Here is a 26,500-nt window from a genome sequence, read left to right on the forward strand (position 1 = left end):
GGGTCAGTGTGCGTGAGGGTTAGTGTGTGGGGTCAGTGTGTGAGGGTCAGTGTGTGGAGGTCAGTGTGTGGGGTCAGTGTGTGAGAGTCGGTGTGTGGGGTCAGTGTGTGGGGTCAGTGTGTGGGGTCAGTGTGTGGGGTCAGTGTGTGGGGTCAGTGTGTGGGGGTCAGTGTGTGGGGTCAGTGTGTGGGGTCAGTGTGTGGGGTCAGTATGTCGGGGTCAGTGCGTGGGGTCAGTGTGTGGGGAGCCGTGTGTGGGGGTCAGTGTGTGGGGGTCAGTGTGTGAGGTCAGTGTGTGGGTGTCAGTGTGTGGGGGTCAGTGTGTGAGGTCAGTGTGTGGGGAGCCGTGTGTGGGGAGCCGTGTGTGGTGGTCAGTGTGTGGGGGTCAGTGTGTAGGGGTCAGTGTGTAGGGGTCAGTGTGTGGGGTCAGTGTGTGGGTTCAGTGTGTGGGGTTCAGTGTGTGGGGCTCAGTGTGTGGGGGTCAGTGTGTGTGTGAGTGTCAGTGTGTGTGTGTCAGTGTGTGGGGTCAGTGTGTGGGGGTAAATGTGTGGGGGTCAATGTGTGGGGTCAGTGTGTGTGGGTCAGTGTTTGGGGGTCAGTGTGTGGGGACCAGTGTGTGAGAGTCAGTGTGTGAGGGTCAATGAGTGGGGTTCAGTGTGTGGGGCTCAGTGTGTGGGGGTCAGTGTGTGTGTGAGTGTCAGTGTGTGTGTGTCAGTGTGTGGGGTCAGTGTGTGGGGGGAAATGGGTGGGGGTCAATGTGTGGGGTCAGTGTGTGTGGGTCAGTGTGTGGGGGTCAGTGTGTGGGGACCAGTGTGTGAGAGTCAATGTGTGAGGGTCAATGAGTGGGGGTCAGTGTGTGGGGGTCAGTGTGTGGGGTTCAGTGTGTGGGGGTCCATGTTTAAGGGTCAATTTGTGGGGTTCAGTGTGTGGGGGTCAGTGTGTGGGGGTCAATGTGTGGGGTCAGTGTGTGGGGTCAGTGTGTGGGGGTCAGTGTGTGAGTGTCAATGTTGGGGTCAGTGTGTGTGTGTCAGTGTTTGAGGGTCAGTGTGTGGGGGTCAGTGTGTGGGGTCAGTGTGTGGGGGTCAGTGTGTGGGGTCAGTGTGTGGGGGTCAGTGCGTGAGGTTCATTGTGTGAGGGTCAACGTGTTAGACTCAGTGTGTGGGGTCTGTATGTGGGGGTCAGTGTGTGAGGGTCAATGTTGGGGTCAGTGTGTGGGTGTCAGTGTGTGAGGTTCCCTGTGTGGGGGTCAGTGTGTAAGAGTCAGTGTGTGGGCATCTTTTTGTGTGAGGGTCAGTCTGTGGGATCAGTGTGTGGGTGTACGTGTTTGAGGGTCAGTGTGTGGGTGTCAGTGTGTGGGGGTCAGTGTGTGGAGTCAGTGTGTGGGGGTCAGTGTATGTGGGTCAGTGTGTGTGAGGGTCAGTGTTTGGGGTCAGTGTGTGGGGGTCAGTGTGTGTGAGGGTCAGTGTTTGGGGTCAGTGTGTGGGGGTCAGTGTGTGAGAGTCAATGTTGGGGTCAGCATGTGGGTGTCAGTGTGTGGGGTCAGTGTGTGGGGTCAGCGTGTGAGGGTCAGTGTGATGGGGTCAGTGGGTGAGAGTCAGTGTGTGAGGGTCAATGTGTGGGGTTAGTGTGTGAGAGTCGGTGTGTGGGGTCAGTGTGTGGGGGTCAGTGTGTGGGGTCAGTGTGAGGGGTCAGTGTGTGGGGGTCAGTGTGTTGGGGTCAGTGTGTGGGGTCAGTGTGTGGGGTCAGTGTGTGGGGATCAGTGTGTGGGGGTCAATGTGTTGACGTCAGTGTGTGGGGTCAGTGTGGGCGGTCAGTGTGTGGGGTCAGTTTGTGAGAGTCAGTGTCTGGGGGTCAGTGTGTGACAGTCAGTGTGTGAGGGTCAGTGTGTGCGGTCAGTGTGTGGGGTAAGTATGTGGGGGTCAGTGTGCATGAGGGTCAGTGTGTGAGGGTCAGTGTGTGGAGGTCAGTGTTTTGGGGTCAGTGTGTGAGAGTCAGTGTGTGGGGTCAGTGTGTGGGGGTCAGTGTGTGGGGGTCAGTGTGGGTGAGGTTTAGTGTGTGGGGTCAGTGTGTGTGAGGTCAGTGTGTGGGGGTCAGTGTGTGGGGGTCAGTGTGTGGGGTCAGTGTGTGGGGTCAGTGCGCTGGAGTTAGTCTGTGAGAGTCAGTGTGTGGGCGTCAGTGTGTGTGGACAGTGTGTGTGAGTCAGTGTGTGGGTCAGTGTGTGGGGGTGTGAGAGTCAGTGTGTGGGGGTCAGTGTGTTGGGGTCTGTGTGTGGGGTCAGTGTGTGGGATCAGTGTGTTGGGGTCAGTGTGTGGGGTCAGTGTGTGGGGGTCAGTGTGTGGGGGTCAGTGTGTGGGGTCAGTGTGTGGGGTCAGTGTGTGGGGATCAGTGTGTGGGGGTCAGTGTGTTGGGGTCAGTGTGTGGGGTCAGTGTGTGAGAGTCAGTGTGTGGGGTCAGTGTGGGGGGTCAGTGTGTGGGGTCAGTTTGTGAGAGTCAGTGTCTGGGGGTCAGTGTGTGACAGTCAGTGTGTGAGGGTCAGTGTGTGGGGTCAGTGTGTGGGGTAAGTATGTGGGGGTCAGTGTGCATGAGGGTCAGTGTGTGAGGGTCAGTGTGTGGAGGTCAGTGTTTTGGGGTCAGTGTGTGAGAGTCAGTGTGTGGGGTCAGTGTGTAGGGGTCAGTGTGTGGGGGTCAGTGTGCGTGAGGGTTAGTGTGTGGGGTCAGTGTGTGAGGGTCAGTGTGTGGAGGTCAGTGTGTGGGGTCAGTGTGTGTGTGTCAGTGTGTGGGGACAGTGTGTGGGGGTCAGTGTGTGGGGGTCAGTGTGTGGGGGTCAGTGTGTGGGGTCAGTGTGTGGGGGTCAGTGTTTTGGGGTCAGTGTGTGAGAGTCTGTGTGTGGGGTCAGTGTGTGGGGGTCAGTGTGTGGGGGTCAGTGTGCGTGAGGGTTAGTGTGTGGGGTCAGTGTGTGAGGGTCAGTGTGTGGAGGTCAGTGTGTGGGGTCAGTGTGTGTGTGTCAGTGTGTGGGGTCAGTGTGTGGGGGTCAGTGTGTGGGGGTCAGTGTGTGGGGGTCAGTGTGTGGGGTCAGTGTGTGGGGGTCAGTGTGTGGGGTCAGTGTGTGGGGTCAGTGTGTGGGGATCGGTGTGTGGGGGTCAGTGTGTTGGGGTCAGTGTGTGGGGTCAGTGTGTGAGAGTCAGTGTGTGGGGTCAGTGTGGGGGGTCAGTGTGTGGGGTCAGTTTGTGAGAGTCAGTGTCTGGGGGTCAGTGTGTGACAGTCAGTGTGTGAGGGTCAGTGTGTGGGGTCAGTGTGTGGGGTAAGTATGTGGGGGTCAGTGTGCATGAGGGTCAGTGTGTGAGGGTCAGTGTGTGGAGGTCAGTGTTTTGGGGTCAGTGTGTGAGAGTCAGTGTGTGGGGTCAGTGTGTGGGGGTCAGTGTGTGGGGGTCAGTGTGCGTGAGGGTTAGTGTGTGGGGTCAGTGTGTGAGGGTCAGTGTGTGGAGGTCAGTGTGTGGGGTCAGTGTGTGTGTGTCAGTGTGTGGGGTCAGTGTGTGGGGGTCAGTGTGTGGGGGTCAGTGTGTGCGGTCAGTGTGTGGGGTCAGTGTGTGGGGTAAGTATGTGGGGGTCAGTGTGCATGAGGGTCAGTGTGTGAGGGTCAGTGTGTGGAGGTCAGTGTTTTGGGGTCAGTGTGTGAGAGTCAGTGTGTGGGGTCAGTGTGTGGGGGTCAGTGTGTGGGGGTCAGTGTGCGTGAGGGTTAGTGTGTGGGGTCAGTGTGTGTGAGGTCAGTGTGTGGGGGTCAGTGTGTGGGGGTCAGTGTGTGGGGTCAGTGTGTGGGGTCAGTGTGTGGGGTCAGCGTGTGAGGGTCAGTGTGATGGGGTCAGTGGGTGAGAGTCAGTGTGTGAGGGTCAATGTGTGGGGTTAGTGTGTGAGAGTCGGTGTGTGGGGTCAGTGTGTGTGGGATCAGTGTGTGGGTGTACGTGTTTGAGGGTCAGTGTGTGGGTGTCAGTGTGTGGGGGTCAGTGTGTGGAGTCAGTGTGTGGGGGTCAGTGTATGTGGGTCAGTGTGTGTGAGGGTCAGTGTTTGGGGTCAGTGTGTGGGGGTCAGTGTGTGTGAGGGTCAGTGTTTGGGGTCAGTGTGTGGGGGTCAGTGTGTGAGAGTCAATGTTGGGGTCAGCATGTGGGTGTCAGTGTGTGGGGTCAGTGTGTGGGGTCAGCGTGTGAGGGTCAGTGTGATGGGGTCAGTGGGTGAGAGTCAGTGTGTGAGGGTCAATGTGTGGGGTTAGTGTGTGAGAGTCGGTGTGTGGGGTCAGTGTGTGGGGGTCAGTGTGTGGGGTCAGTGTGAGGGGTCAGTGTGTGGGGGTCAGTGTGTTGGGGTCAGTGTGTGGGGTCAGTGTGTGGGGTCAGTGTGTGGGGATCAGTGTGTGGGGGTCAATGTGTTGACGTCAGTGTGTGGGGTCAGTGTGGGGGGTCAGTGTGTGGGGTCAGTTTGTGAGAGTCAGTGTCTGGGGGTCAGTGTGTGACAGTCAGTGTGTGAGGGTCAGTGTGTGCGGTCAGTGTGTGGGGTAAGTATGTGGGGGTCAGTGTGCATGAGGGTCAGTGTGTGAGGGTCAGTGTGTGGAGGTCAGTGTTTTGGGGTCAGTGTGTGAGAGTCAGTGTGTGGGGTCAGTGTGTGGGGGTCAGTGTGTGGGGGTCAGTGTGGGTGAGGTTTAGTGTGTGGGGTCAGTGTGTGTGAGGTCAGTGTGTGGGGGTCAGTGTGTGGGGGTCAGTGTGTGGGGTCAGTGTGTGGGGTCAGTGCGCTGGAGTTAGTCTGTGAGAGTCAGTGTGTGGGCGTCAGTGTGTGTGGACAGTGTGTGTGAGTCAGTGTGTGGGTCAGTGTGTGGGGGTGTGAGAGTCAGTGTGTGGGGGTCAGTGTGTTGGGGTCTGTGTGTGGGGTCAGTGTGTGGGATCAGTGTGTTGGGGTCAGTGTGTGGGGTCAGTGTGTGGGGGTCAGTGTGTGGGGGTCAGTGTGTGGGGTCAGTGTGTGGGGTCAGTGTGTGTTAGATCAGTGTGTGGGGGTCAGTGTGTTGGGGTCAGTGTGTGGGGTCAGTGTGTGAGAGTCAGTGTGTGGGGTCAGTGTGGGGGGTCAGTGTGTGGGGTCAGTTTGTGAGAGTCAGTGTCTGGGGGTCAGTGTGTGACAGTCAGTGTGTGAGGGTCAGTGTGTGGGGTCAGTGTGTGGGGTAAGTATGTGGGGGTCAGTGTGCATGAGGGTCAGTGTGTGAGAGTCAGTGTGTGGGGTCAGTGTGTAGGGGTCAGTGTGTGGGGGTCAGTGTGCGTGAGGGTTAGTGTGTGGGGTCAGTGTGTGAGGGTCAGTGTGTGGAGGTCAGTGTGTGGGGTCAGTGTGTGTGTGTCAGTGTGTGGGGACAGTGTGTGGGGGTCAGTGTGTGGGGGTCAGTGTGTGGGGGTCAGTGTGTGGGGTCAGTGTGTGGGGGTCAGTGTTTTGGGGTCAGTGTGTGAGAGTCAGTGTGTGGGGTCAGTGTGTGGGGGTCAGTGTGTGGGGGTCAGTGTGCGTGAGGGTTAGTGTGTGGGGTCAGTGTGTGTGGGTCAGTGTGTGGAGGTCAGTGTGTGGGGTCAGTGTGTGTGTGTCAGTGTGTGGGGTCAGTGTGTGGGGGTCAGTGTGTGGGGGTCAGTGTGTGGGGGTCAGTGTGTGGGGTCAGTGTGTGGGGGTCAGTGTGTGGGGTCAGTGTGTGGGGTCAGTGTGTGGGGATCGGTGTGTGGGGGTCAGTGTGTTGGGGTCAGTGTGTGGGGTCAGTGTGTGAGAGTCAGTGTGTGGGGTCAGTGTGGGGGGTCAGTGTGTGGGGTCAGTTTGTGAGAGTCAGTGTCTGGGGGTCAGTGTGTGACAGTCAGTGTGTGAGGGTCAGTGTGTGGGGTCAGTGTGTGGGGTAAGTATGTGGGGGTCAGTGTGCATGAGGGTCAGTGTGTGAGGGTCAGTGTGTGGAGGTCAGTGTTTTGGGGTCAGTGTGTGAGAGTCAGTGTGTGGGGTCAGTGTGTTGGGGTCTGTGTGTGGGGTCAGTGTGTGGGATCAGTGTGTTGGGGTCAGTGTGTGGGGTCAGTGTGTGGGGGTCAGTGTGTGGGGGTCAGTGTGTGGGGTCAGTGTGTGGGGTCAGTGTGTGGGGATCAGTGTGTGGGGGTCAGTGTGTTGGGGTCAGTGTGTGGGGTCAGTGTGTGAGAGTCAGTGTGTGGGGTCAGTGTGGGGGGTCAGTGTGTGGGGTCAGTTTGTGAGAGTCAGTGTCTGGGGGTCAGTGTGTGACAGTCAGTGTGTGAGGGTCAGTGTGTGGGGTCAGTGTGTGGGGTAAGTATGTGGGGGTCAGTGTGCATGAGGGTCAGTGTGTGAGGGTCAGTGTGTGGAGGTCAGTGTTTTGGGGTCAGTGTGTGAGAGTCAGTGTGTGGGGTCAGTGTGTGGGGGTCAGTGTGTGGGGGTCAGTGTGCGTGAGGGTTAGTGTGTGGGGTCAGAGTGTGAGGGTCAGTGTGTGGAGGTCAGTGTGTGGGGTCAGTGTGTGTGTGTCAGTGTGTGGGGTCAGTGTGTGGGGTCAGTGTGTGGGGGTCAGTGTGTGGGGGTCAGTGTGTGGGGGTCAGTGTGTGGGGTCAGTGTGTGGGGTCAGTGCGCTGGAGTTAGTCTGTGAGAGTCAGTGTGTGGGCGTCAGTGTGTGTGGTCAGTGTGTGTGAGTCAGTGTGTGGGTCAGTGTGTGGGGGTCAGTGTGTGGGGTCAGTCTGTGAGGGTCAGTGTGTGAGAGTCAGTGTGTGGGGTTCAGTGTGTTGGGGTCTGTGTGTGGGGTCAGTGTGTGGGATCAGTGTGTTGGGGTCAGTGTGTGGGGTCAGTGTGTGGGGTCAGTGTGTGGGGATCAGTGTGTGGGGGTCAGTGTGTTGGGGTCAGTGTGTGGGGTCAGTGTGTGAGAGTCAGTGTGTGGGGTCAGTGTGGGGGGTCAGTGTGTGGGGTCAGTTTGTGAGAGTCAGTGTCTGGGGGTCAGTGTGTGACAGTCAGTGTGTGAGGGTCAGTGTGTGGGGTCAGTGTGTGGGGTAGGTATGTGGGGGTCAGTGTGCATGAGGGTCAGTGTGTGAGGGTCAGTGTGTGGAGGTCAGTGTTTTGGGATCAGTGTGTGAGAGTCAGTGTGTGGGGTCAGTGTGTGGGGGTCAGTGTGTGGGGGTCAGTGTGCGTGAGGGTTAGTGTGTGGGGTCAGTGTGTGAGGGTCAGTGTGTGGAGGTCAGTGTGTGGGGTCAGTGTGTGTGTGTCAGTGTGTGGGGTCAGTGTGTGGGGGTCAGTGTGTGGGGTCAGTGTGTGGGGTCAGTGTGTGGGGATCAGTGTGTGGGGGTCAGTCTGTTGGGGTCAGTGTGTGGGGTCAGTGTGTGAGAGTCAGTGTGTGGGGTCAGTGTGGGGGGTCAGTGTGTGGGGTCAGTTTGTGAGAGTCAGTGTGTGGGGGTCAGTGTGTGACAGTCAGTGTGTGGGGGTCAGTGTGTGGGGTCAGTGTGTGGGGTAAGTATGTGGGGGTCAGTGTGCATGAGGGTCAGTGTGTGAGGGTCAGTGTGTGGAGGTCAGTGTTTTGGGGTCAGTGTGTGAGAGTCAGTGTGTGGGGTCAGTGTGTGGGGGTCAGTGTGTGGGGGTCAGTGTGCGTGAGGGTTAGTGTGTGGGGTCAGTGTGTGAGGGTCAGTGTGTGGAGGTCAGTGTGTGGGGTCAGTGTGTGTGTGTCAGTGTGTGGGGTCAGTGTGTGGGGGTCAGTGTGTGGGGGTCAGTGTGTGGGGTCAGTGTGTGGGGTCAGTGTGTGGGGTCAGTATATCGGGGTCAGTGCGTGGGGTCAGTGTGTGGGGGTTAGTGTGTGAGAGTCCATGTGTGGGGGTCAGTGTGTGGGGGTCAGTGTGTGGGGGTCAGTGTGTGGGCTCAGTATGTGGGGGTCAGTGTGTGGGGTCAGTGTGTGGGGTCAGTATGTGGGGGTCAGTGTGTGGGGTCACTGTGTGGGGGTCAGTGTGTGGGGGTCAGTGTGTGAGGTCAGTGTGTGGGGGTCAGTTTGTGGGGGTCAGTGTGTGCGGTCAGTGTGTGAGGTCAGTGTGTGGGGAGCCGTGTGTGGGGGTCAGTGTGTGGGGGTCAGTGTGTGAGGTCAGTGTGTGGGTGTCAGTGTGTGGGGGTCAGTGTGTGGGGAGCCGTGTGTGGGTAGCCGTGTGTGGGGGTCAGTGTGTGGGGGTCAGTGTGTAGGGGTCAGTGTGTAGGGGTCAGTGTGTGGGGTCAGTGTGTGGGTTCAGTGTGTGGGGTTCAGTGTGTGGGGCTCAGTGTGTGGGGGTCAGTGTGTGTGTGAGTGTCAGTGTGTGTGTGTCAGTGTGTGGGGTCAGTGTGTGGGGGTAAATGTGTGGGGGTCAATGTGTGGGGTCAGTGTGTGTGGGTCAGTGTGTGGGGGTCAGTGTGTTGGGGTCTGTGTGTGGGGTCAGTGTGTGGGATCAGTGTGTTGGGGTCAGTGTGTGGGGTCAGTGTGTGGGGGTCAGTGTGTGGGGGTCAGTGTGTGGGGTCAGTGTGTGGGGTCAGTGTGTGGGGATCAGTGTGTGGGGGTCAGTGTGTTGGGGTCAGTGTGTGGGGTCAGTGTGTGAGAGTCAGTGTGTGGGGTCAGTGTGGGGGGTCAGTGTGTGGGGGTCAGTTTGTGAGAGTCAGTGTCTGGGGGTCAGTGTGTGACAGTCAGTGTGTGAGGGTCAGTGTGTGGGGTCAGTGTGTGGGGTAAGTATGTGGGGGTCAGTGTGCATGAGGGTCAGTGTGTGAGGGTCAGTGTGTGGAGGTCAGTGTTTTGGGGTCAGTGTGTGAGAGTCAATGTGTGGGGTCAGTGTGTGGGGGTCAGTGTGTGGGGGTCAGTGTGCATGAGGGTTAGTGTGTGGGGTCAGTGTGTGAGGGTCAGTGTGTGGAGGTCAGTGTGTGGGGTCAGTGTGTGTGTGTCAGTGTGTGGGGTCAGTGTGTGGGGGTCAGTGTGTGGGGGTCAGTGTGTGGGGGTCAGTGTGTGGGGTCAGTGTGTGGGGGTCAGTGTGTGGGGTCAGTGTGTGGGGTCAGTGTGTGGGGATCAGTGTGTGGGGGTCAGTGTGTTGGGGTCAGTGTGTGGGGTCAGTGTGTGAGAGTCAGTGTGTGGGGTCAGTGTGGGGGGTCAGTGTGTGGGGTCAGTGTGTGTGTGTCAGTGTGTGGGGTCAGTGTGTGGGGGTCAGTGTGTGGGGGTCAGTGTGTGGGGTCAGTGTGTGGGGTCAGTGTGTGGGGTCAGTATGTCGGGGTCAGTGCGTGGGGTCAGTGTGTGGGGAGCCGTGTGTGGGGGTCAGTGTGTGGGGGTCAGTGTGTGAGGTCAGTGTGTGGGTGTCAATGTGTGGGGGTCAGTGTGTGAGGTCAGTGTGTGGGGAGCCGTGTGTGGAGGTCAGTGTGTGGGGGTCAGTGTGTAGGGGTCAGTGTGTAGGGGTCAGTGTGTGGCGTCAGTGTGTGGGTTCAGTGTGTGGGGTTCAGTGTGTGGGGCTCAGTGTGTGGGGGTCAGTGTGTGTGTGAGTGTCAGTGTGTGTGTGTCAGTGTGTGGGGTCAGTGTGTGGGGGTAAATGTGTGGGGGTCAATGTGTGGGGTCAGTGTGTGTGGGTCAGTGTGTGGGGGTCAGTGTGTGGGGACCAGTGTGTGAGAGTCAATGTGTGAGGGTCAATGAGTGGGGGTCAGTGTGTGGGGGTCAGTGTGTGGGGTTCAATGTGTGGGGGTCCATGTTTAAGGGTCAATTTGTGGGGTTCAGTGTGTGGGGGTCAGTGTGTGGGGGTCAGTATGTGGGGTCAGTGTGTTGGGGTCAGTGCGTGAGGTTCATTGTGTGAGGGTCAACGTGTTAGACTCAGTGTGTGGGGTCTGTATGTGGGGGTCAGTGTGTGAGGGTCAATGTTGGGGTCAGTGTGTGGGTGTCAGTGTGTGAGGTTCCCTGTGTGGGGGTCAGTGTGTAAGAGTCAGTGTGTGGGCATCTTTTTGTGTGAGGGTCAGTCTGTGGGATCAGTGTGTGGGTGTACGTGTTTGAGGGTCAGTGTGTGGGTGTCAGTGTGTGGGGGTCAGTGTGTGGAGTCAGTGTGTGGGGGTCAGTGTATGTGGGTCAGTGTGTGTGAGGGTCAGTGTTTGGGGTCAGTGTGTGGGGGTCAGTGTGTGTGAGGGTCAGTGTTTGGGGTCAGTGTGTGGGGGTCAGTGTGTGAGAGTCAATGTTGGGGTCAGCATGTGGGTGTCAGTGTGTGGGGTCAGTGTGTGGGGTCAGCGTGTGAGGGTCAGTGTGATGGGGTCAGTGGGTGAGAGTCAGTGTGTGGGGGTCAGTGTGTGGGGGTCAGTGTGTGAGGGTCAATGTGTGGGGTTAGTGTGTGAGAGTCGGTGTGTGGGGTCAGTGTGTGGGGGTCAGTGTGTGGGGTCAGTGTGTGGGGTCAGTGTGTGGGGATCAGTGTGTGGGGGTCAGTGTGTTGGGGTCAGTGTGTGGGGTCAGTGTGTGAGAGTCAGTGTGTGGGGTCAGTGTGGGGGGTCAGTGTGTGGGGTCAGTGTGTGACAGTCAGTGTGTGGGGGTCAGTGTGTGGGGTCAGTGTGTGGGGTAAGTATGTGGGGGTCAGTGTGCATGAGGGTCAGTGTGTGAGGGTCAGTGTGTGGAGGTCAGTGTTTTGGGGTCAGTGTGTGAGAGTCAGTGTGTGGGGTCAGTGTGTGGGGGTCAGTGTGTGGGGGTCAGTGTGCGTGAGGGTTAGTGTGTGGGGTCAGTGTGTGAGGGTCAGTGTGTGGAGGTCAGTGTGTGGGGTCAGTGTGTGTGTGTCAGTGTGTGGGGTCAGTGTGTGGGGGTCAGTGTGTGGGGGTCAGTGTGTGGGGTCAGTGTGTGGGGTCAGTGTGTGGGGTCAGTATGTCGGGGTCAGTGCGTGGGGTCAGTGTGTGGGGGTCAGTGTGTGGGGGTCAGTGTGTGGGGGTCAGTGTGTGGGGTCAGTATGTGGGGGTCAGTGTGTGGGGTCAGTGTGTGGGGTCAGTATGTGGGGGTCAGTGTGTGGGGTCACTGTGTGGGGGTCAGTGTGTGGGGGTCAGTGTGTGAGGTCAGTGTGTGGGGGTCAGTTTGTGGGGGTCAGTGTGTGCGGTCAGTGTGTGAGGTCAGTGTGTGGGTGTCAGTGTGTGGGGGTCAGTGTGTGAGGTCAGTGTGTGGGGAGCCGTGTGTGGGGAGCCGTGTGTGGGGGTCAGTGTGTGGGGGTCAGTGTGTAGGGGTCAGTGTGTAGGGGTCAGTGTGTGGGGTCAGTGTGTGGGTTCAGTGTGTGGGGTTCAGTGTGTGGGGCTCAGTGTGTGGGGGTCAGTGTGTGGGGTCAGTGTGTGGGGGTAAATGTGTGGGGGTCAATGTGTGGGGTCAGTGTGTGTGGGTCAGTGTTTGGGGGTCAGTGTGTGGGGACCAGTGTGTGAGAGTCAGTGTGTGAGGGTCAATGAGTGGGGTTCAGTGTGTGGGGCTCAGTGTGTGGGGGTCAGTGTGTGTGTGAGTGTCAGTGTGTGTGTGTCAGTGTGTGGGGTCAGTGTGTGGGGGTAAATGTGTGGAGGTCAATGTGTGGGGTCAGTGTGTGTGGGTCAGTGTGTGGGGGTCAGTGTGTGGGGACCAGTGTGTGAGAGTCAATGTGTGAGGGTCAATGAGTGGGGGTCAGTGTGTGGGGGTCAGTGTGTGGGGTTCAGTGTGTGGGGGTCCATGTTTAAGGGTCAATTTGTGGGGTTCAGTGTGTGGGGGTCAGTGTGTGGGGGTCAATGTGTGGGGTCAGTGTGTGGGGTCAGTGTGTGGGGGTCAGTGTGTGAGTGTCAATGTTGGGGTCAGTATGTGTGTGTCAGTGTTTGAGGGTCAGTGTGTGGGGGTCAGTGTGTGGGGTCAGTGTGTGGGGGTCAGTGCGTGAGGTTCATTGAGTGAGGGTCAACGTGTTAGACTCAGTGTGTGGGGTCTGTATGTGGGGGTCAGTGTGTGAGGGTCAATGTTGGGGTCAGTGTGTGGGTGTCAGTGTGTGAGGTTCCCTGTGTGGGGGTCAGTGTGTAAGAGTCAGTGTGTGGGCATCTTTTTGTGTGAGGGTCAGTCTGTGGGATCAGTGTGTGGGTGTACGTGTTTGAGGGTCAGTGTGTGGGTGTCAGTGTGTGGGGGTCAGTGTGTGGAGTCAGTGTGTGGGGGTCAGTGTATGTGGGTCAGTGTGTGTGAGGGTCAGTGTTTGGGGTCAGTGTGTGGGGGTCAGTGTGTGTGAGGGTCAGTGTTTGGGGTCAGTGTGTGGGGGTCAGTGTGTGAGAGTCAATGTTGGGGTCAGCATGTGGGTGTCAGTGTGTGGGGTCAGTGTGTGGGGTCAGCGTGTGAGGGTCAGTGTGATGGGGTCAGTGGGTGAGAGTCAGTGTGTGGGGGTCAGTGTGTGGGGTTAGTGTGTGAGAGTCGGTGTGTGGGGTCAGTGTGTGGGGGTCAGTGTGTGGGTGTCAGTGTTTGGGGGTCAGTGTGTGGGGTCAGTGTGTGGGGGTCAGTGTGTGGGGTCAGTGTGTGGGGGTCAGTGTGTGGGGGCAGTGTGTGGGGGTCAGTGTGTGGGGGCAGTGTGTGACGTCAAAGTGTGGGGGTCAGTGTGAATGTGAGGGTCAGTGTGTGAGGGTCAGTGTGTGGGGGTCAGTGTGTGAGGGTCAGTGTGTGGTGTTAGTTTGTGAGAGTCGGTGTGTGGGGTCAGTGTGTGAGAGTCATTGTGTGGGGGTCAGTGTGTGGGGTCAGCGTGTGGGGGTCAGTGTGTGGGGTCAGTGTGTGAGGGTCAGTGTGAATGTGAGGGTCAGTGTGTGGGCTCAGTGTGTGGGGGTCAGTGTGTGGGGGTCAGAGTGTGTGAGAGTCAGTGTGTGAGGTCAGTGTGTGAGGGTCAGTGTGTGGGGGGTCAGTGTGATGTGGTCAGTGGGTGAGAGTCAGTGTGTGGGGGTCAGTGTGTGAGGGTCAATGTGTGGGGTTAGTGTGTGAGATTCGGTGTGTGGGTTCAGTGTGCGGGGGTCAGTGTGCGGGGGTCAGTGTGTGGGGTCAGCGTGCGGGGGTCAGTGTGTGGGGTCAGCGTGTGGGGGTCAGTGTGTGGGGGTAAGTGTGTGAGAGTCATTGTGTGGGGGTCAGTGTGTGGGGTCAATGTGTGAGAGTCAGTGTGTGAGGGTCTGTGTTGGGGCAGTGTGTGGCGTCAAAGTGTGGGGGTCAGTGTGAATGTGAGGGTCAGTGTGTGGGCTCTGTGTGTGGGGGTCGGTGTGTGGGCTCAGTGTGTGTGGGTCAGTGTGTGGGGTCATTGTGTGGGGACAGTGTGTGAGGGTCAGTGTGTGGGGGTCAGTGTGTGGGATCATTGTGTGGGGACAGTGTGTGAGGGTCAGTGTGTGGGGGTCAGTGTGTGAGAGTCGGTGTGTGGGGTCAGTGTGTGGGGTCAGTGTGTGAGGGTCAGTGTGTGGGGGTCAGTGTGTGAGGTCAGTGTGTGAGGGTCAGTCTGTGGGGTTAGTGTGTGAGAGTCAGTGTGTGGGGGTCAGTGTGTGAGAGTCATTGTGTGGGGCTCAGTGTGTGGGGGTAAGTGTGTGGGGGTCAGTGTGAATGTGAGGGTCAGTGTGTGGGCTCAGTGTGTGAGGGGTCAGTGTGTGGGGGTCAGTGTGTGGGGGTCAGAGTGTGAGGTCAGTGTGTGAGGGTCAGTGTGTGGGGGTCAGTGTGTGAGAGTCATTGTGTGGGGCTCAGTGTGTGGGGGTAAGTGTGTGGGGGTCAGTGTGAATGTGAGGGTCAGTGTGTGGGCTCAGTGTGTGAGGGGTCAGTGTGTGGGGGTCAGTGTGTGGGGGTCAGAGTGTGAGGTCAGTGTGTGAGGGTCAGTGTGTGGGGGTCAGTGTGTGTGAGGTCAGTGTGTGAGGGGCAGTGTGTGGGGGTCTGTGTGTGGGGATCAGTGTGTGGGGGTCAGTGTGTGGGGGTCAGAGTGTGAGGTCAGTGTGTGAGGGTCAGTGTGTGGGGGTCAGTGTGTGAGGGTCAATGTGTGAGGGGCAGTGTGTGGGGGTCTGTGTGTGGGGATCAGTGTGTTGGGGTCAGTGTGTGGGGTCAGTGTGTGGGGTCAGCGTGTGGGTGTCAGCGTGTGGGGGTCAGTGTGGGAGAGTCGGTGTGTGGGGTCAGTGTGTGGGGGTCAGTGTCTGAGGGTCAATGTGTGGGGTCAGTGTATGGGTGTCAGTTTGTGAGGGTCAGTGTGTGAGGGTCAGTGTGATGGGGTCAGTGTGTGGGGGTCAGTGTGTGAGAGTCGGTGTGTGGGGTCAGTGTGCGGGGGTCAGTGTGTGAGGGTCAATGTGTGGGGTCAGTGTGTGAGGGTCAATGTGTGGGGTCAGTGTGTGAGGGTCAGTGTGATGGGATCAGTGGGTGAGAGTCAGTGTGTGAGGGTCAGTGTGTGGGGTTAGTGTGTGAGAGTCAGTGTGTGGGGGTCAGTGTGTGGGGGTCAGTGTGTGGGGTCAGTGTGTGGGGGTCAGTATGTTGGGTCAGTGTGTGGGGGTCAGTGTGTGGGGGCAGTGTGTGATGTCAAAGTGTGGGGGTCAGTGTGAATGTGAGGGTCAGTGTGTGAGGGTCAGTGTGTGAGGGTCAGTGGGTGAGAGTCAGTGTGTGGGGGTCAGTGTGTGAGGGTCAGCGTGTGGGGTTAGTGTGTGAGAGTCGGTGTGTGGGGTCAGTGTGTGAGAGTCATTGTGTGGGGGTCAGTGTGTGGGGTCAGTGTGTGAGGGTCAGTGTGAATATGAGGGTCAGTGTGTGGGCTCAGTGTGTGAGGGTCAGTGTGTGGGGTCATTGTGTGGGGACAGTGTGTGAGGGTCAGTGTGTGGGGGTCAGTGTGTGGGGGTCAGAGTGTGTGAGAGTCAGTGTGTGAGGTCAGTGTGTGAGGGTCAGTTTGTGGGGGTCAGTGTGTGTGAGGGTCAGTGTGTGGGGGTCAGTGTTTGTGAGGACAGTGTGTGAGGGTCAGTGTGTGGGGGTCAGTGAGTGGGGGTCAGTGTGTGGGGTCAGTGTGTGTGGGTCAGTGTGTGGGGGTCAGTGTGCGGGGTCAGTGTGTGTGGGTCAGTGTGTGGGGGTCAGTGTGTGGGGGTCAGTGTGCTGGAGTTAGTCTGTGAGAGTCAGTGTGTGGGGTCAGTGTGTGGGGTCAGTGTGTGGGATCATTGTGTGGGGGTCAGTGTGTGGGGTCAGTGTGTGGGGTCAGTGTGTGAGATTCAGTGTGTGGGATCATTGTGTGGGGGTCAGTGTGTGAGAGTCAGTGTGTGGGGTCAGTGTGTGGGGTCAGTGTGTGGGGGTCAGTGTGTGAGTGTCAATGTTGGGGTCAGTGTGTGGGTGTCAGAGTTTGAGGGTCAGTGTGTGGGGGTCAGTGCGTGAGGTTCATTGTGTGAGGGTCAATGTGTGAGACTCAGTGTGTGGGGTCTGTATGTGGGGGGTCAGTGTGTGAGGGTCAGTGGTGGGGTCAGTGTGTGAGAGTCAGTGGGTGAGTGTCAGTGTGTGGGGGTCAGTGTTTGGGGTCACTGTGTGAGAGTCAGTGTTTGTGGTCAGTGTGTGGGGGTCCGTGTGTGAGGGTCAATGTTGGGGTCAGTGTGTGGGTGTCAGTGTTTGAGGGTCAGTGTGTGGGGGTCAGTGTGTGAGGTTCCGTGTGTGGGGGTCATTGTGTAAGAGTCAGTGTGTGGGCATCCTTGTGTGAGGGTCAGTGTGTGGGGGTCAGTTTGTGGGGGTCAGTGTGTGCGGGTCAGTGTGTGGGGGTCAGTGTGTGGGGTCAGTGTGTGGGGTCAGTATGTGGGGGTCAGTGTGTGGGGTCAGTGTGTGGGGGTCAGTGTGTGGGAGTCAGTGTTTGATGGTCAGTGTGTGAGGGTCAGTCTGTGGGGTCAGTGTGTGGGGGTCAGGGTTTGTGTGAGGGTCAGTGTGTGGGGCTCAGTGTGTGAGTGACACTGTGTGGGGTCAGTGTGTGGGGTCAGTGTGTGGGGGTCAGTGTGTGGGGGTCAGTGTGTGTGAGGGTCAGTGTGTGGGGGTCAGTGTGTGGGGGTCAGTGTGTGAGGGTCAGTGTGTGGGGTCAGTGTGTGGGAGTCAGTGTGTGGGGTCAGTGTGTGGGGGTCAGTGTGTGAGAGTCAGTGTGTGGGGGTCAGTGTGTGGGGTCAGTGTGTGAGAGTCAGTGTGTGTGTGAGGGTCAGTGTGTGGGGTCAGTGTGTGAGAGTCAGTGTGTGGGGGTCAGTGTGTTGGGTCAGTGTGTGAGAGTCAGTGTGTGGGGGTCAGTGTGTTGGGGTCAGTGTGTGGGGTCAGTGTGTGGGATCAGTGTGTTGGGGTCAGTGTGTGGGGTCAGTGTGTGGGGATCAGTGTGTGGGGGTCAGTGTGTTGGGGTCAGTGTGTGGGGTCAGTGTGTGAGAGTCAGTGTGTGGGGTCAGTGTGGGGGGTCAGTGTGTGGGGTCAGTTTGTTAGAGTCAGTGTCTGGGGGTCAGTGTGTGACAGTCAGTGTGTGAGGGTCAGTGTGTGGGGTCAGTGTGTGGGGTAAGTATGTGGGGGTCAGTGTGCATGAGGGTCAGTGTGTGAGGGTCAGTGTGTGGAGGTCAGTGTTTTGGGGTCAGTGTGTGAGAGTCAGTGTGTGGGGTCAGTGTGTGGGGGTCTGTGTGTGGGGGTCAGTGTGCGTGAGGGTTAGTGTGTGGGGTCAGTGTGTGAGGGTCAGTGTGTGGAGGTCAGTGTGTGGGGTCAGTGTGTGTGTGTCAGTGTGTGGGGTCAGTGTGTGGGGGTCAGTGTGTGGGGGTCAGTGTGTGGGGGTCAGTGTGTGGGGTCAGTGTGTGGGGTCAGTATGTCGGGGTCAGTATGTGGGGTCAGTGAGTGTGGGTTAGTGTGTGAGAGTCCATGTGTGGGGGTCAGTGTGTGGGGGTCAGTGTGTGGGGGTCAGTGTGTGGGGTCAGTATGTGGGGGTCAGTGTGTGGGGTCAGTGTGTGGGGTCAGTATGTGGGGGTCACTGTGTGGGGGTCAGTGTGTGGGGGTCAGTGTGTGGGGGTCAGTGTGTGAGGGTCAGTGGTGGGGTCAGTGTGTGAGAGTCAGTGGGTGAGTGTCAGTGTGTGGGGGTCAGTGTTTGGGGTCACTGTGTGAGAGTCAGTGTGTGTGGTCAGTGTGTGGGGGTCCGTGTGTGAGGGTCAATGTTGGGGTCAGTGTGTGGGTGTCAGTGTTTGAGGGTCAGTGTGTGGGGGTCAGTGTGTGAGGTTCCGTGTGTGGGGGTCATTGTGTAAGAGTCAGTGTGTGGGCATCCTTGTGTGAGGGTCAGTGTGTGGGGGTCAGTTTGTGGGGGTCAGTGTGTGCGGGTCAGTGTGTGGGGTCAGTATGTGGGGGTCAGTGTGTGGGGTCAGTGTGTGGGGGTCAGTGTGTGGGAGTCAGTGTTTGATGGTCAGTGTGTGAGGGTCAGTCTGTGGGGTCAGTGTGTGGGGGTCAGGGTTTGTGTGAGGGTCAGTGTGTGGGGCTCAGTGTGTGAGTGACACTGTGTGGGGTCAGTGTGTGGGGTCAGTGTGTGGGGGTCAGTGTGTGGGGGTCAGTGTGTGTGAGGGTCAGTGTGTGGGGGTCAGTGTGTGGGGGTCAGTGTGTGAGGGTCAGTGTGTGGGGTCAGTGTGTGGGAGTCAGTGTGTGGGGTCAGTGTGTGGAGGTCAGTGTGTGAGAGTCAGTGTGTGGGGGTCAGTGTGTGGGGTCAGTGTGTGAGAGTCAGTGTGTGTGTGAGGGTCAGTGTGTGGGGTCAGTGTGTGAGAGTCAGTGTGTGGGGGTCAGTGTGTTGGGTCAGTGTGTGAGAGTCAGTGTGTGGGGGTCAGTGTGTTGGGGTCAGTGTGTGGGGTCAGTGTGTGGGATCAGTGTGTTGGGGTCAGTGTGTGGGGTCAGTGTGTGGGGATCAGTGTGTGGGGGTCAGTGTGTTGGGGTCAGTGTGTGGGGTCAGTGTGTGAGAGTCAGTGTGTGGGGTCAGTGTGGGGGGTCAGTGTGTGGGGTCAGTTTGTTAGAGTCAGTGTGTGGGGGTCAGTGTGTGACAGTCAGTGTGTGAGGGTCAGTGTGTGGGGTCAGTGTGTGGGGTAAGTATGTGGGGGTCAGTGTGCATGAGGGTCAGTGTGTGAGGGTCAGTGTGTGGAGGTCAGTGTTTTGGGGTCAGTGTGTGAGAGTCAGTGTGTGGGGTCAGTGTGTGGGGGTCAGTGTGTGGGGGTCAGTGTGCGTGAGGGTTAGTGTGTGGGGTCAGTGTGTGAGGGTCAGTGTGTGGAGGTCAGTGTGTGGGGTCAGTGTGTGTGTGTCAGTGTGTGGGGTCAGTGTGTGGGGGTCAGTGTGTGGGGGTCAGTGTGTGGGGGTCAGTGTGTGGGGTCAGTGTGTGGGGTCAGTATGTCGGGGTCAGTATGTGGGGTCAGTGAGTGTGGGTTAGTGTGTGAGAGTCCATGTGTGGGGGTCAGTGTGTGGGGGTCAGTGTGTGGGGTCAGTATGTGGGGGTCAGTGTGTGGGGTCAGTGTGTGGGGTCAGTATGTGGGGGTCACTGTGTGGGGGTCAGTGTGTGGGGGTCAGTGTGTGGGGGTCAGTGTGTGAGGTCAGTGTGTGGGGGTCAGTTTGTGGGGGTCAGTGTGTGCGGTCAGTGTGTGAGGTCAGTGTGTGGGGAGCCGTGTGTGGGGGTCAGTGTGTGGGGGTCAGTGTGTGAGGTCAGTGTGTGGGGAGCCGTGTGTGGGGTTCAGTGTGTGGGGGTCAGTGTGTGGGGTCAGTGTGTGGGTTCAGTGTGTGGGGTTCAGTGTGTGGGGCTCAGTGTGTGGGGGTCAGTGTGTGTGTGAGTGTCAGTGTGTGTGTGTCAGTGTGTGGGGTCAGTGTGTGGGGGTAAATGTTGTGGGGGTCAATGTGTGGGGTCAGTGTGTGTGGGTCAGTGTGTGGGGGTCAGTGTGTGGGGACCAGTGTGTGAGAGTCAGTGTGTGAGGGTCAATGAGTGGGGGTCAGTGTGTGGGGGTCAGTGTGTGCGGTTCAGTGTGTGGGGGTCCGTGTTTGAGGGTCAATTTGTGGGGTTCAGTGTGTGGGGGTCAGTGTGTGGGGGTCAATGTGTGAGGGTCAGTGTGTGGGGTCAGTGTGTGGGGTCAGTGTGTGGGGGTCAGTGTGTGAGTGTCAATGTTGGGGTCAGTGTGTGTGTGTCAGTGTTTGAGGGTCAGTGTGTGGGGGTCAGTGTGTGGGGTCAGTGTGTGGGGGTCAGTGTGTGAGGTTCATTGTGTGAGGGTCAACGTGTTAGACTCAGTGTGTGGGGTCTGTATGTGGGGGTCAGTGTGTGAGGGTCAATGTTGGGGTCAGTGTGTGGGTGTCAGTGTGTGAGGTTCCCTGTGTGGGGGTCAGTGTGTAAGAGTCAGTGTGTGGGCATCCTTGTGTGAGGGTCAGTCTGTGGGATCAGTGTGTGGGTGTACGTGTTTGAGGGTCAGTGTGTGGGTGTCAGTGTGTCGGGGTCAGTGTGTGAGTGTCAATGTTGGGGTCAGTGTGTGTGTGTCAGTGTTTGAGGGTCAGTGTGTGGGGGTCAGTGTGTGGGGTCTGTATGTGGGGGTCAGTGTGTGAGGGTCAATGTTGGGGTCAGTGTGTGGGTGTCAGTGTGTGAGGTTCCCTGTGTGGGGGTCAGTGTGTAAGAGTCAGTGTGTGGGCATCTTTTTGTGTGAGGGTCAGTCTGTGGGATCAGTGTGTGGGTGTAAGTGTTTGAGGGTCAGTGTGTGGGTGTCAGTGTGTGGGGGTCAGTGTGTGGAGTCAGTGTGTGGAGTCAGTGTGTGGGGGTCAGTGTGTGGGGGTCAGTGTATGTGAGGGTCAGTGTTTGGGGTCAGTGTGTGGGGGTCAGTGTGTGTGAGGGTCAGTGTTTGGGGTCAGTGTGTGGGGGTCAGTGTGTGAGAGTCAATGTTGGGGTCAGCATGTGGGTGTCAGTGTGTGGGGTCAGTGTGTGGGGTCAGCGTGTGAGGGTCAGTGTGATGGGGTCAGTGGGTGAGAGTCAGTGTGTGGGGGTCAGTGTGTGGGGGTCAGTGTGTGAGGGTCAATGTGTGGGGTTAGTGTGTGAGAGTCGGTGTGTGGGGTCAGTGTGCGGGGGTCAGTGTGTGGGGGTCAGTGTGTGGGGGTCAGTGTGTGGGGGTCAGTGTGTGGGGTCAGTGTGTGGGGGTCAGTGTGTGGGGTCAGTGTGTGGGGGTCAGTGTGTGGGGGCAGTGTGTGACGTCAAAGTGTGGGGGTCAGTGTGAATGTGAGGGTCAGTGTGTGAGGGTCAGTGTGTGAGGGTCAGTGGGTGAGAGTCAGTGTGTGGGGGTCAGTGTGTGAGGGTCAGTGTGTGGTGTTAGTTTGTGAGAGTCGGTGTGTGGGGTCAGTGTGTGAGAGTCATTGTGTGGGGGTCAGTGTGTGGGGTCAGCGTGTGGGGGTCAGTGTGTGGGGGTCAGTGTGTGAGAGTCATTGTGTGGGGGTCAGTGTGTGGGGTCAGTGTGTGAGGGTCAGTGTGAATGTGAGGGTCAGTGTGTGGGCTCAGTGTGTGGGGGTCAGTGTGTGGGGTCATTGTGTGGGGACAGTGTGTGGGGGTCAGTGTGTGGGGGTCAGAGTGTTTGAGAGTCAGTGTGTGAGGTTCAGTGTGTGAGGGTGAGTGTGTGTGATGGTCAGTGTTTGGGGTCAGTGTGTGGGGGTCAGTGTGTGGGGTCAGTGTGTGGGGGTAAGTGTGTGGGGTCAGCGTGTGGGGGTCAGTGTGTGGGGGTCAGTGTGTGAGAGTCAGTGTGTGGGGTCAGTGTGTGGGGGTCAGTGTTTGGTGTTAGTGTGTGGGGGTCAGTGTGTGGGGTCAGTTTGTGAGAGTCAGTGTCTGGGGGTCAGTTTGTGACAGTCAGTGTGTGGGGTAAGTATGTGGGGGTCAGTGTGCATGAGGGTCAGTGTGTATGGTCACTGTGTGTGACGGTCAGTTTGTGGAGGTCAGTGTGTGGGGGTCAGTGTGTGAGAGTCAGTGTGTGGGGTCAGTGTGTGGGGGTCAGTATGTGGGGGTCAGTGTGCGTGAGGGTCAGTGTGTGGGGTCAGTGTGTGAGAGTCAGTGTGTGAGGGTCAGTGTGTGGGGGTCAGTGTGTGGGGTCAGTGTGTGGGGGTCAGTGTGTGGGGGTCAGTGTGTGGGGTCAGTATTTCAGGGTCAGTGCGTGGGATCAGTGTGTGGGGGTTAGTATGTGAGGGTCCATGTGTGGGGGTCAGTGTGTGGGGGTCAGTGTGTGGGGGTCAGTGTGTGGGTGTCAGTGTGTGGGGTCAGTGTGTGGGGCTCAGAGTGTGAGGGTCAGTGTGTGAGTGTCAGTGTGTGGGGGTCAGTGTGTGGGGTCAGTGTGTGGGGCTCAGAGTGTTAGGGTCAGTCTGTGGGGTTCAGTGTGTGGGGGTCAGTGTGTGGGGGTCAGTGTGTGGGTTCAGTGTGTGGGGTCTGTATGTGGGGGTCAGTGTGTGAGGGTCAATGTTGGGGTCAGTGTTTGGGGTCAGTGTGTGGGGGTCAGTGTGTGGGGTCAGCGTGTGGGGGTCAGTGTGTTGTGTCAGTGTGCGGGGGTCAGTGTGTGTGAGGGCCAGTGTGTGGGGTCAGTTTGTGGGGGTCAGTGTGTGGGGTCAGTGTGTGAGGGTCAGTGTGTGGGGGTCAGTGTGTGGGGGTCAGTGTGTGAGGTCATTGTGTGGGGTCAGTTTGTGGGAGTCAGTGTGTGGGGTCAGTGTGTGAGGGTCAGTGTGTGGGGGTCAGTGTGTGGGAGTCAGTGTTTGGGGTCAGTGTGTGAGGGTCAGTGTGTGGGAGTCAGTGTTTGGGGTCAGTGTGTGGGGGTCAGTGTGTGGGGTCAGTGTGTGAGGGTCAGTCTGTGGGAGTCAGTGTGTGAGGGTCAGTGTGTGGGAGTCAGTGTGTGGGGGTCAGTGTGTGAGGTCAGTGTGTGGGGTCAGTGTGTGGGGGTCAGTGTCTGAGGTCAGTGTGTGGGTCAGTGTGTGGGGGTCAGTGTGTGGGGTCAGTGTGTGGGGGTCAGTGTGTGGGGGTGAGTGTGTGGGGTGAGTGTGTAGGGGTCAGTGTGTAGGGGTCAGTGTGCAGTGGTCAGTGTGTGATGGTCAGTGTGTGGGGGTCAGTGTGTGGGGGTCAGTGTGTGGGGTCAGTGTGTGGGGGTCAGTGTCTGAGGTCAGTGTGTGGGTCAGTGTGTGGGGGTCAGTGTGTGGGGTCAGTGTGTGGGGGTCAGTGTGTGGGGGTGAGTGTGTGGGGTGAGTGTGTAGGGGTCAGTGTGTAGGGGTCAGTGAGCAGTGGTCAGTGTGTGATGGTCAGTGTGTGGGGGTCAGTGTTTGGGGGTCAGTGTGTGGGGGTCAGTGTGTGGGGGTCAGTGTGTGTGGTCAGTGTGTGAGGGTGTGTGTGTGGGGGTCAGTGTGTGAGGGTCAGTGTGTGGGGGTCAGTGTGTGGGGGTCAGTGTGTGGGGGTCAGTTTGAGGGTCAGTGTGTTGGGTCAGTGTGAGGGTCAGTGTGTGGGGTCAGTGTGTGGGGTCAGTGTGAGGGTCAGTGTGTGGGGTCAGTGTGTGGGGTCAGTGTGAGGGTCAGTGTGTGGGGTCAGTGTGTGGGGGTCAGTGTCAGGACAGGTGTGTGTGGGACCCCCAGCTGCTCCGTTACCTTTGCTGTTTAAGTGTTGCTGCTGCCAGAAATGGGGCCAAGAATCCAGGATCGAGATCCCGAGCATCAGTTTTGAAGCCCACCTGATGCATTTTGGCCCCTTTACCTCACCGGGAGCATCTGGGCCTTTTTATCCTCCTCACAGCTTTGCTGCCTATCTTTGTATTGTCAGCAAATGTGGCTGCATTACATTGGCCCCTTCATCTCATTCAATGATATAAATTGTAAATAGTTGAGGTCCCAGCACTGATCCCTGTCCCACTCCTGTAGTTTCAGTTTGCCAACCTAAAAATAACCCATTTATGCCTACTCTCTGCTCCCTGTTAGTTATCCAGGCCTCTCTCCGTGATACTACATCACCCCCAACATGGTAAGCTCTGAGCCGGTGTGCAGTCTTTTATGTAACATCTTATCAAAATTTTTGCGGAGCAAGACTCCCCAACTTTGACAGAAGGCAAAGATAAAGAGATTCAAAATCAGGAAGAAAACCAGAATTAAATGCCCGGCTCTTATATAAATCGTTGCCATGGCAACTTTCAACACTGCTGAGGGCAAAGACAGGGATTTAGTTTGAGAAAACACTCCAAAGCCATCATCTCTGACAGTGCAGCACTCCCACAGTTCTGACCCTCCGACAGTGCAGCGCTCCCTCAGTACTGACCCTCTGACAGTGCAGCACTCCCTCAGTACTGACCCTCTGACAGTGCAGCACTCCCTCAACTGACCCTCTGACAGTGCAGCACTCCCTCAGTACTGACCCTCCGACAGTGCAGCACTCTCTCAGTACTGACCCTCTGACAGTGCAGCGCTCCCTCAGTACTGACCCTCCGACAGTTCAGCAGTCCCTCAGTACTGACCCTCTGACAGTGCAGCACTCTCTCAGTACTGACCTTCCGACAGTGCAGCACTCCCTCAGTACTGACCCTCTGACAGTGCAGCATTCCCTCAGTACTACACCAAAGTTCTCAGCCTTGATTTTGCCCTCCAAGCTCTGGAGATGTGGGACTTGGTGCACAACCCTCTGACCGACAGTAAACGTGCTACCCATTATGTCACAGCTCTCGTCTGCTTTTCTGTTCCTGAAACATGAAACTTTGTTCAGGATTTTATTTTCTGTCTAACTCTCCTGTGAAGTGGGATTGAAAATTATTTCAGGCAACGGGTTTGATACGATCCATATTATGCTCTGCCTGCTGTCTGTTATCTACACAATCTAAATATTTCATTGTCAATATCTTCCTGTTGATCTGACGGTTACAGTCAGAAATGGGAAGATTCCTCCCAGAGTACACGTAACTACTTACTCAAAAATCAGGTAGGTCAGTAAAATCACCCCTAGGAACAAGGAGGAAACTGCACATCCGACGTAGGTTATGATGGTGAGAATCCATTGATGAAACGGATCAATCGGTCTGCGGGAGATATCCTGGGGAAAGGAGAGTTTGTTTGGCAAGATCTACTTACAATGCGGCAAGGCTTCAACTGGCATACTGTCCTATCCCAATTCCTCACCCAAATGGACAAAGGAGATTGTGCAAGACCAACGTCGGGATTGGTCAGTTTGACTTCAAATCACTAAAATCTAGTGGCCAAAGACAAAAAGTAATCAGAATTGTTGATGAAACGTTGACTTTTATCTCAAGGGAACTAGAATCCAAAGGGGGAGGGAGGGATTGTTCAGTTGGACAGAGCTCTGGACTGGCCCCCAACTGGAGTAACTGGATTCAGTTGTGGGCCCTGTACCTCAGGAAGGAGAGACTGGGTTTGGAGAGAGTTCAGTGGAGATTCACTAGAATAATGCTGGGGGTAAAAGGGTTACATTATGAAGATAGATTGTATTCGTTATTAACCATCAAGAATGGTTGAGGGGTGATCTAATGGAGGTTCTTAACCTGATTAAAGGATTTGATAAGGTGGGTAGAGGGAAATTGGTTTCTATAGCTGGGAGAGTCCAGAACGAAGGACATAAAACTCAAATTCAGAATTGGAACCTGGAGGCACACAAAGGGCAGTGGAAATCTGAACTCTATGCTGGACACTTGGTCAGCTGGAGGTCTGGGGACAGAGATGGATGGATTTTTGTTGGTTCAGGGTAATAGATATGGAAGAAAAGTGGATAAATGGAGTTCAGACGTGGATCAGCCACGATGTCAGAACAGGCTTGATGGGCTGAATGGCCTACTCCTGCTCCTAGAGGTGTTTATTATTTTTACAATTATGATACAATGAAAATAAAGAAAGGAAACCAAAATACAAACCAAACAGGGAATTAAACTACATGCTTAAGAACATCAAAGCCTATCAGAAACTGTAGGTCGGCCATGTTCTCCTTTCACTAACTTCGATTATAAAGTGTTAAATAATAAATCAAATGTAGATTAAAAGTAATGGAATCAGGAGATGATTCTCCATGTTGTAACTCATTGTTTTGAATAGGCTGCAATTTGATAGAAGGTTTAGTGAGGAGTTTGGGAGGAGCGTGATGGTGTCAGGTGAGGTCTCTTTATAGGTTCCTGTTGCTTTGGTGTGGGATTTGCTGTGTTCCGACCATACATGTGGAGTTGATACAAAGCAACTCGAAACTAACATTCAGGCAAATCAGGCACTGACCTGAATCCACAGCCGAACTGCTCCAGGGAGGAGGGAGTCACCCTCTAACCCAGTGTCAGATTGGGCCTGATTCAAGGTTCACACCTGTTAGGGTGACTACAGCAAATTCAATCTCTTTTTCTCCACCAAATGTTAAGAGGATTCTTGCTGGATTCACTTACGGTGAATTTTCCCCTAATAGAATCTTTCACTTGCGTATAAGCTCAGCCCAAAGAGACACACTCAGCAGATTCATTCTAAACATAAACACAGGGCTGGTCTTACCATTAAAATGCCAAAGTTGGTGAGATGGTTACAGGAGCAAATTGTGAGTTCCCGGTCGCTGGTGATAACCTCACAACCAGAAGAGTTCCAACCACCAGCTCCACCTGAGGGGAAATTCAATGCATTTCCAGTCAGTAATCTGGGATACAAGTGATGTCACAGTTTATAGAAAGCTCTATTCAGACTCCACCCAGAGTAACTGTGTTCAGTTCTGGGCACTACACCTTGAATTATATATTGCAGGAGTGCAGCCTAGATTCACCAGAGTGATACTGGGGCTAAAAGGGTTAATGCCGAGGACAGAATTAGGTTTGTAATCCCGGGGAGACAGAGATTATGGGGGTGGTCATATTGAGGTGTTAAAGATAATTGAAGGATTTGATTGGCCAGAGAGAGAAAAACTATTTCCTCTGGTGGTGGTGGTTGGGTGTGAGGGGGGTAGGGGGTGTTGGGGGATGTGGGAGTTATGTGTGGGGGGTGGGGGTTGTGGGGGGTGTGATGGGGGTGTGAGCTAGGGTGGGGTGCTGGGAGTCCAGAACAAGGAAACAGAACAAGGAACCAGAACAGAGCCTTAAAATTCCAACCAGACATTTGAGGGGTGACATCAGGAAGCACTTCTTCACACAGAGGGAAGTGGAAATCTGGAACTCTCACCTCCAGGAAGCTGTTGAGGCTGAGAGTCAATTGAAATTTTCAAAACGGATTGATAGGTTTTTGCCGGGTAAGGAGATTAAGGGTTACAGAACCAGCCTGGGTAGGTGGAGTTAAGATCTGCCAGGAGGTTCAAGAGGCTGAATGGCTTCTCCTGTTCCTAAGTGATGAGGAAACATCTGTCTATAGCACAGTCCTGAATGGACAGGGCCATCTCAGACTTATCAGACTGACATCCCCAACAGAGATTGGGATTCTCACAGAATAAAGGCAGAGGTCAATTGCACAACTCATGAAGATTACATAGATTCACTTCTAACTAAATTGTTAATGTCTAGAGAGAATCTGTGGCAGGAAATGATCAAAGGTGACTGGAGACAGTGGCAGATAGCTGGTAACTGGCGAGGTCAGGATACAGCTGGAAGGTAACTGTTGGACATAT

At 56.4% G+C, this 26,500-nt stretch overlaps 1 protein-coding gene across 1 annotated transcript in view; it reads right to left on the bottom strand.

Moving 5' to 3' along the window:
* LOC121282499 (adhesion G-protein coupled receptor G2-like) overlaps positions 1-26,272 on the bottom strand; it is a 283,503-nt gene extending 257,231 nt beyond the window's left edge. Inside the window, exons 1-3 of the mRNA XM_041196201.1 lie at positions 26,251-26,272; positions 25,408-25,511; positions 23,838-23,959 (exon numbers count right to left, since the gene is read on the bottom strand). Coding sequence (XP_041052135.1) covers positions 23,838-23,959; positions 25,408-25,511; positions 26,251-26,272 — 248 coding nt within the window. The remainder of the gene's footprint in view (positions 1-23,837; positions 23,960-25,407; positions 25,512-26,250) is intronic.
* Positions 26,273-26,500: the final 228 nt, after the last annotated feature.

The sequence above is a fragment of the Carcharodon carcharias genome, chromosome 9 (genome assembly GCF_017639515.1).
Source record: "Carcharodon carcharias isolate sCarCar2 chromosome 9, sCarCar2.pri, whole genome shotgun sequence".
NCBI lineage: Eukaryota > Metazoa > Chordata > Chondrichthyes > Lamniformes > Lamnidae > Carcharodon > Carcharodon carcharias.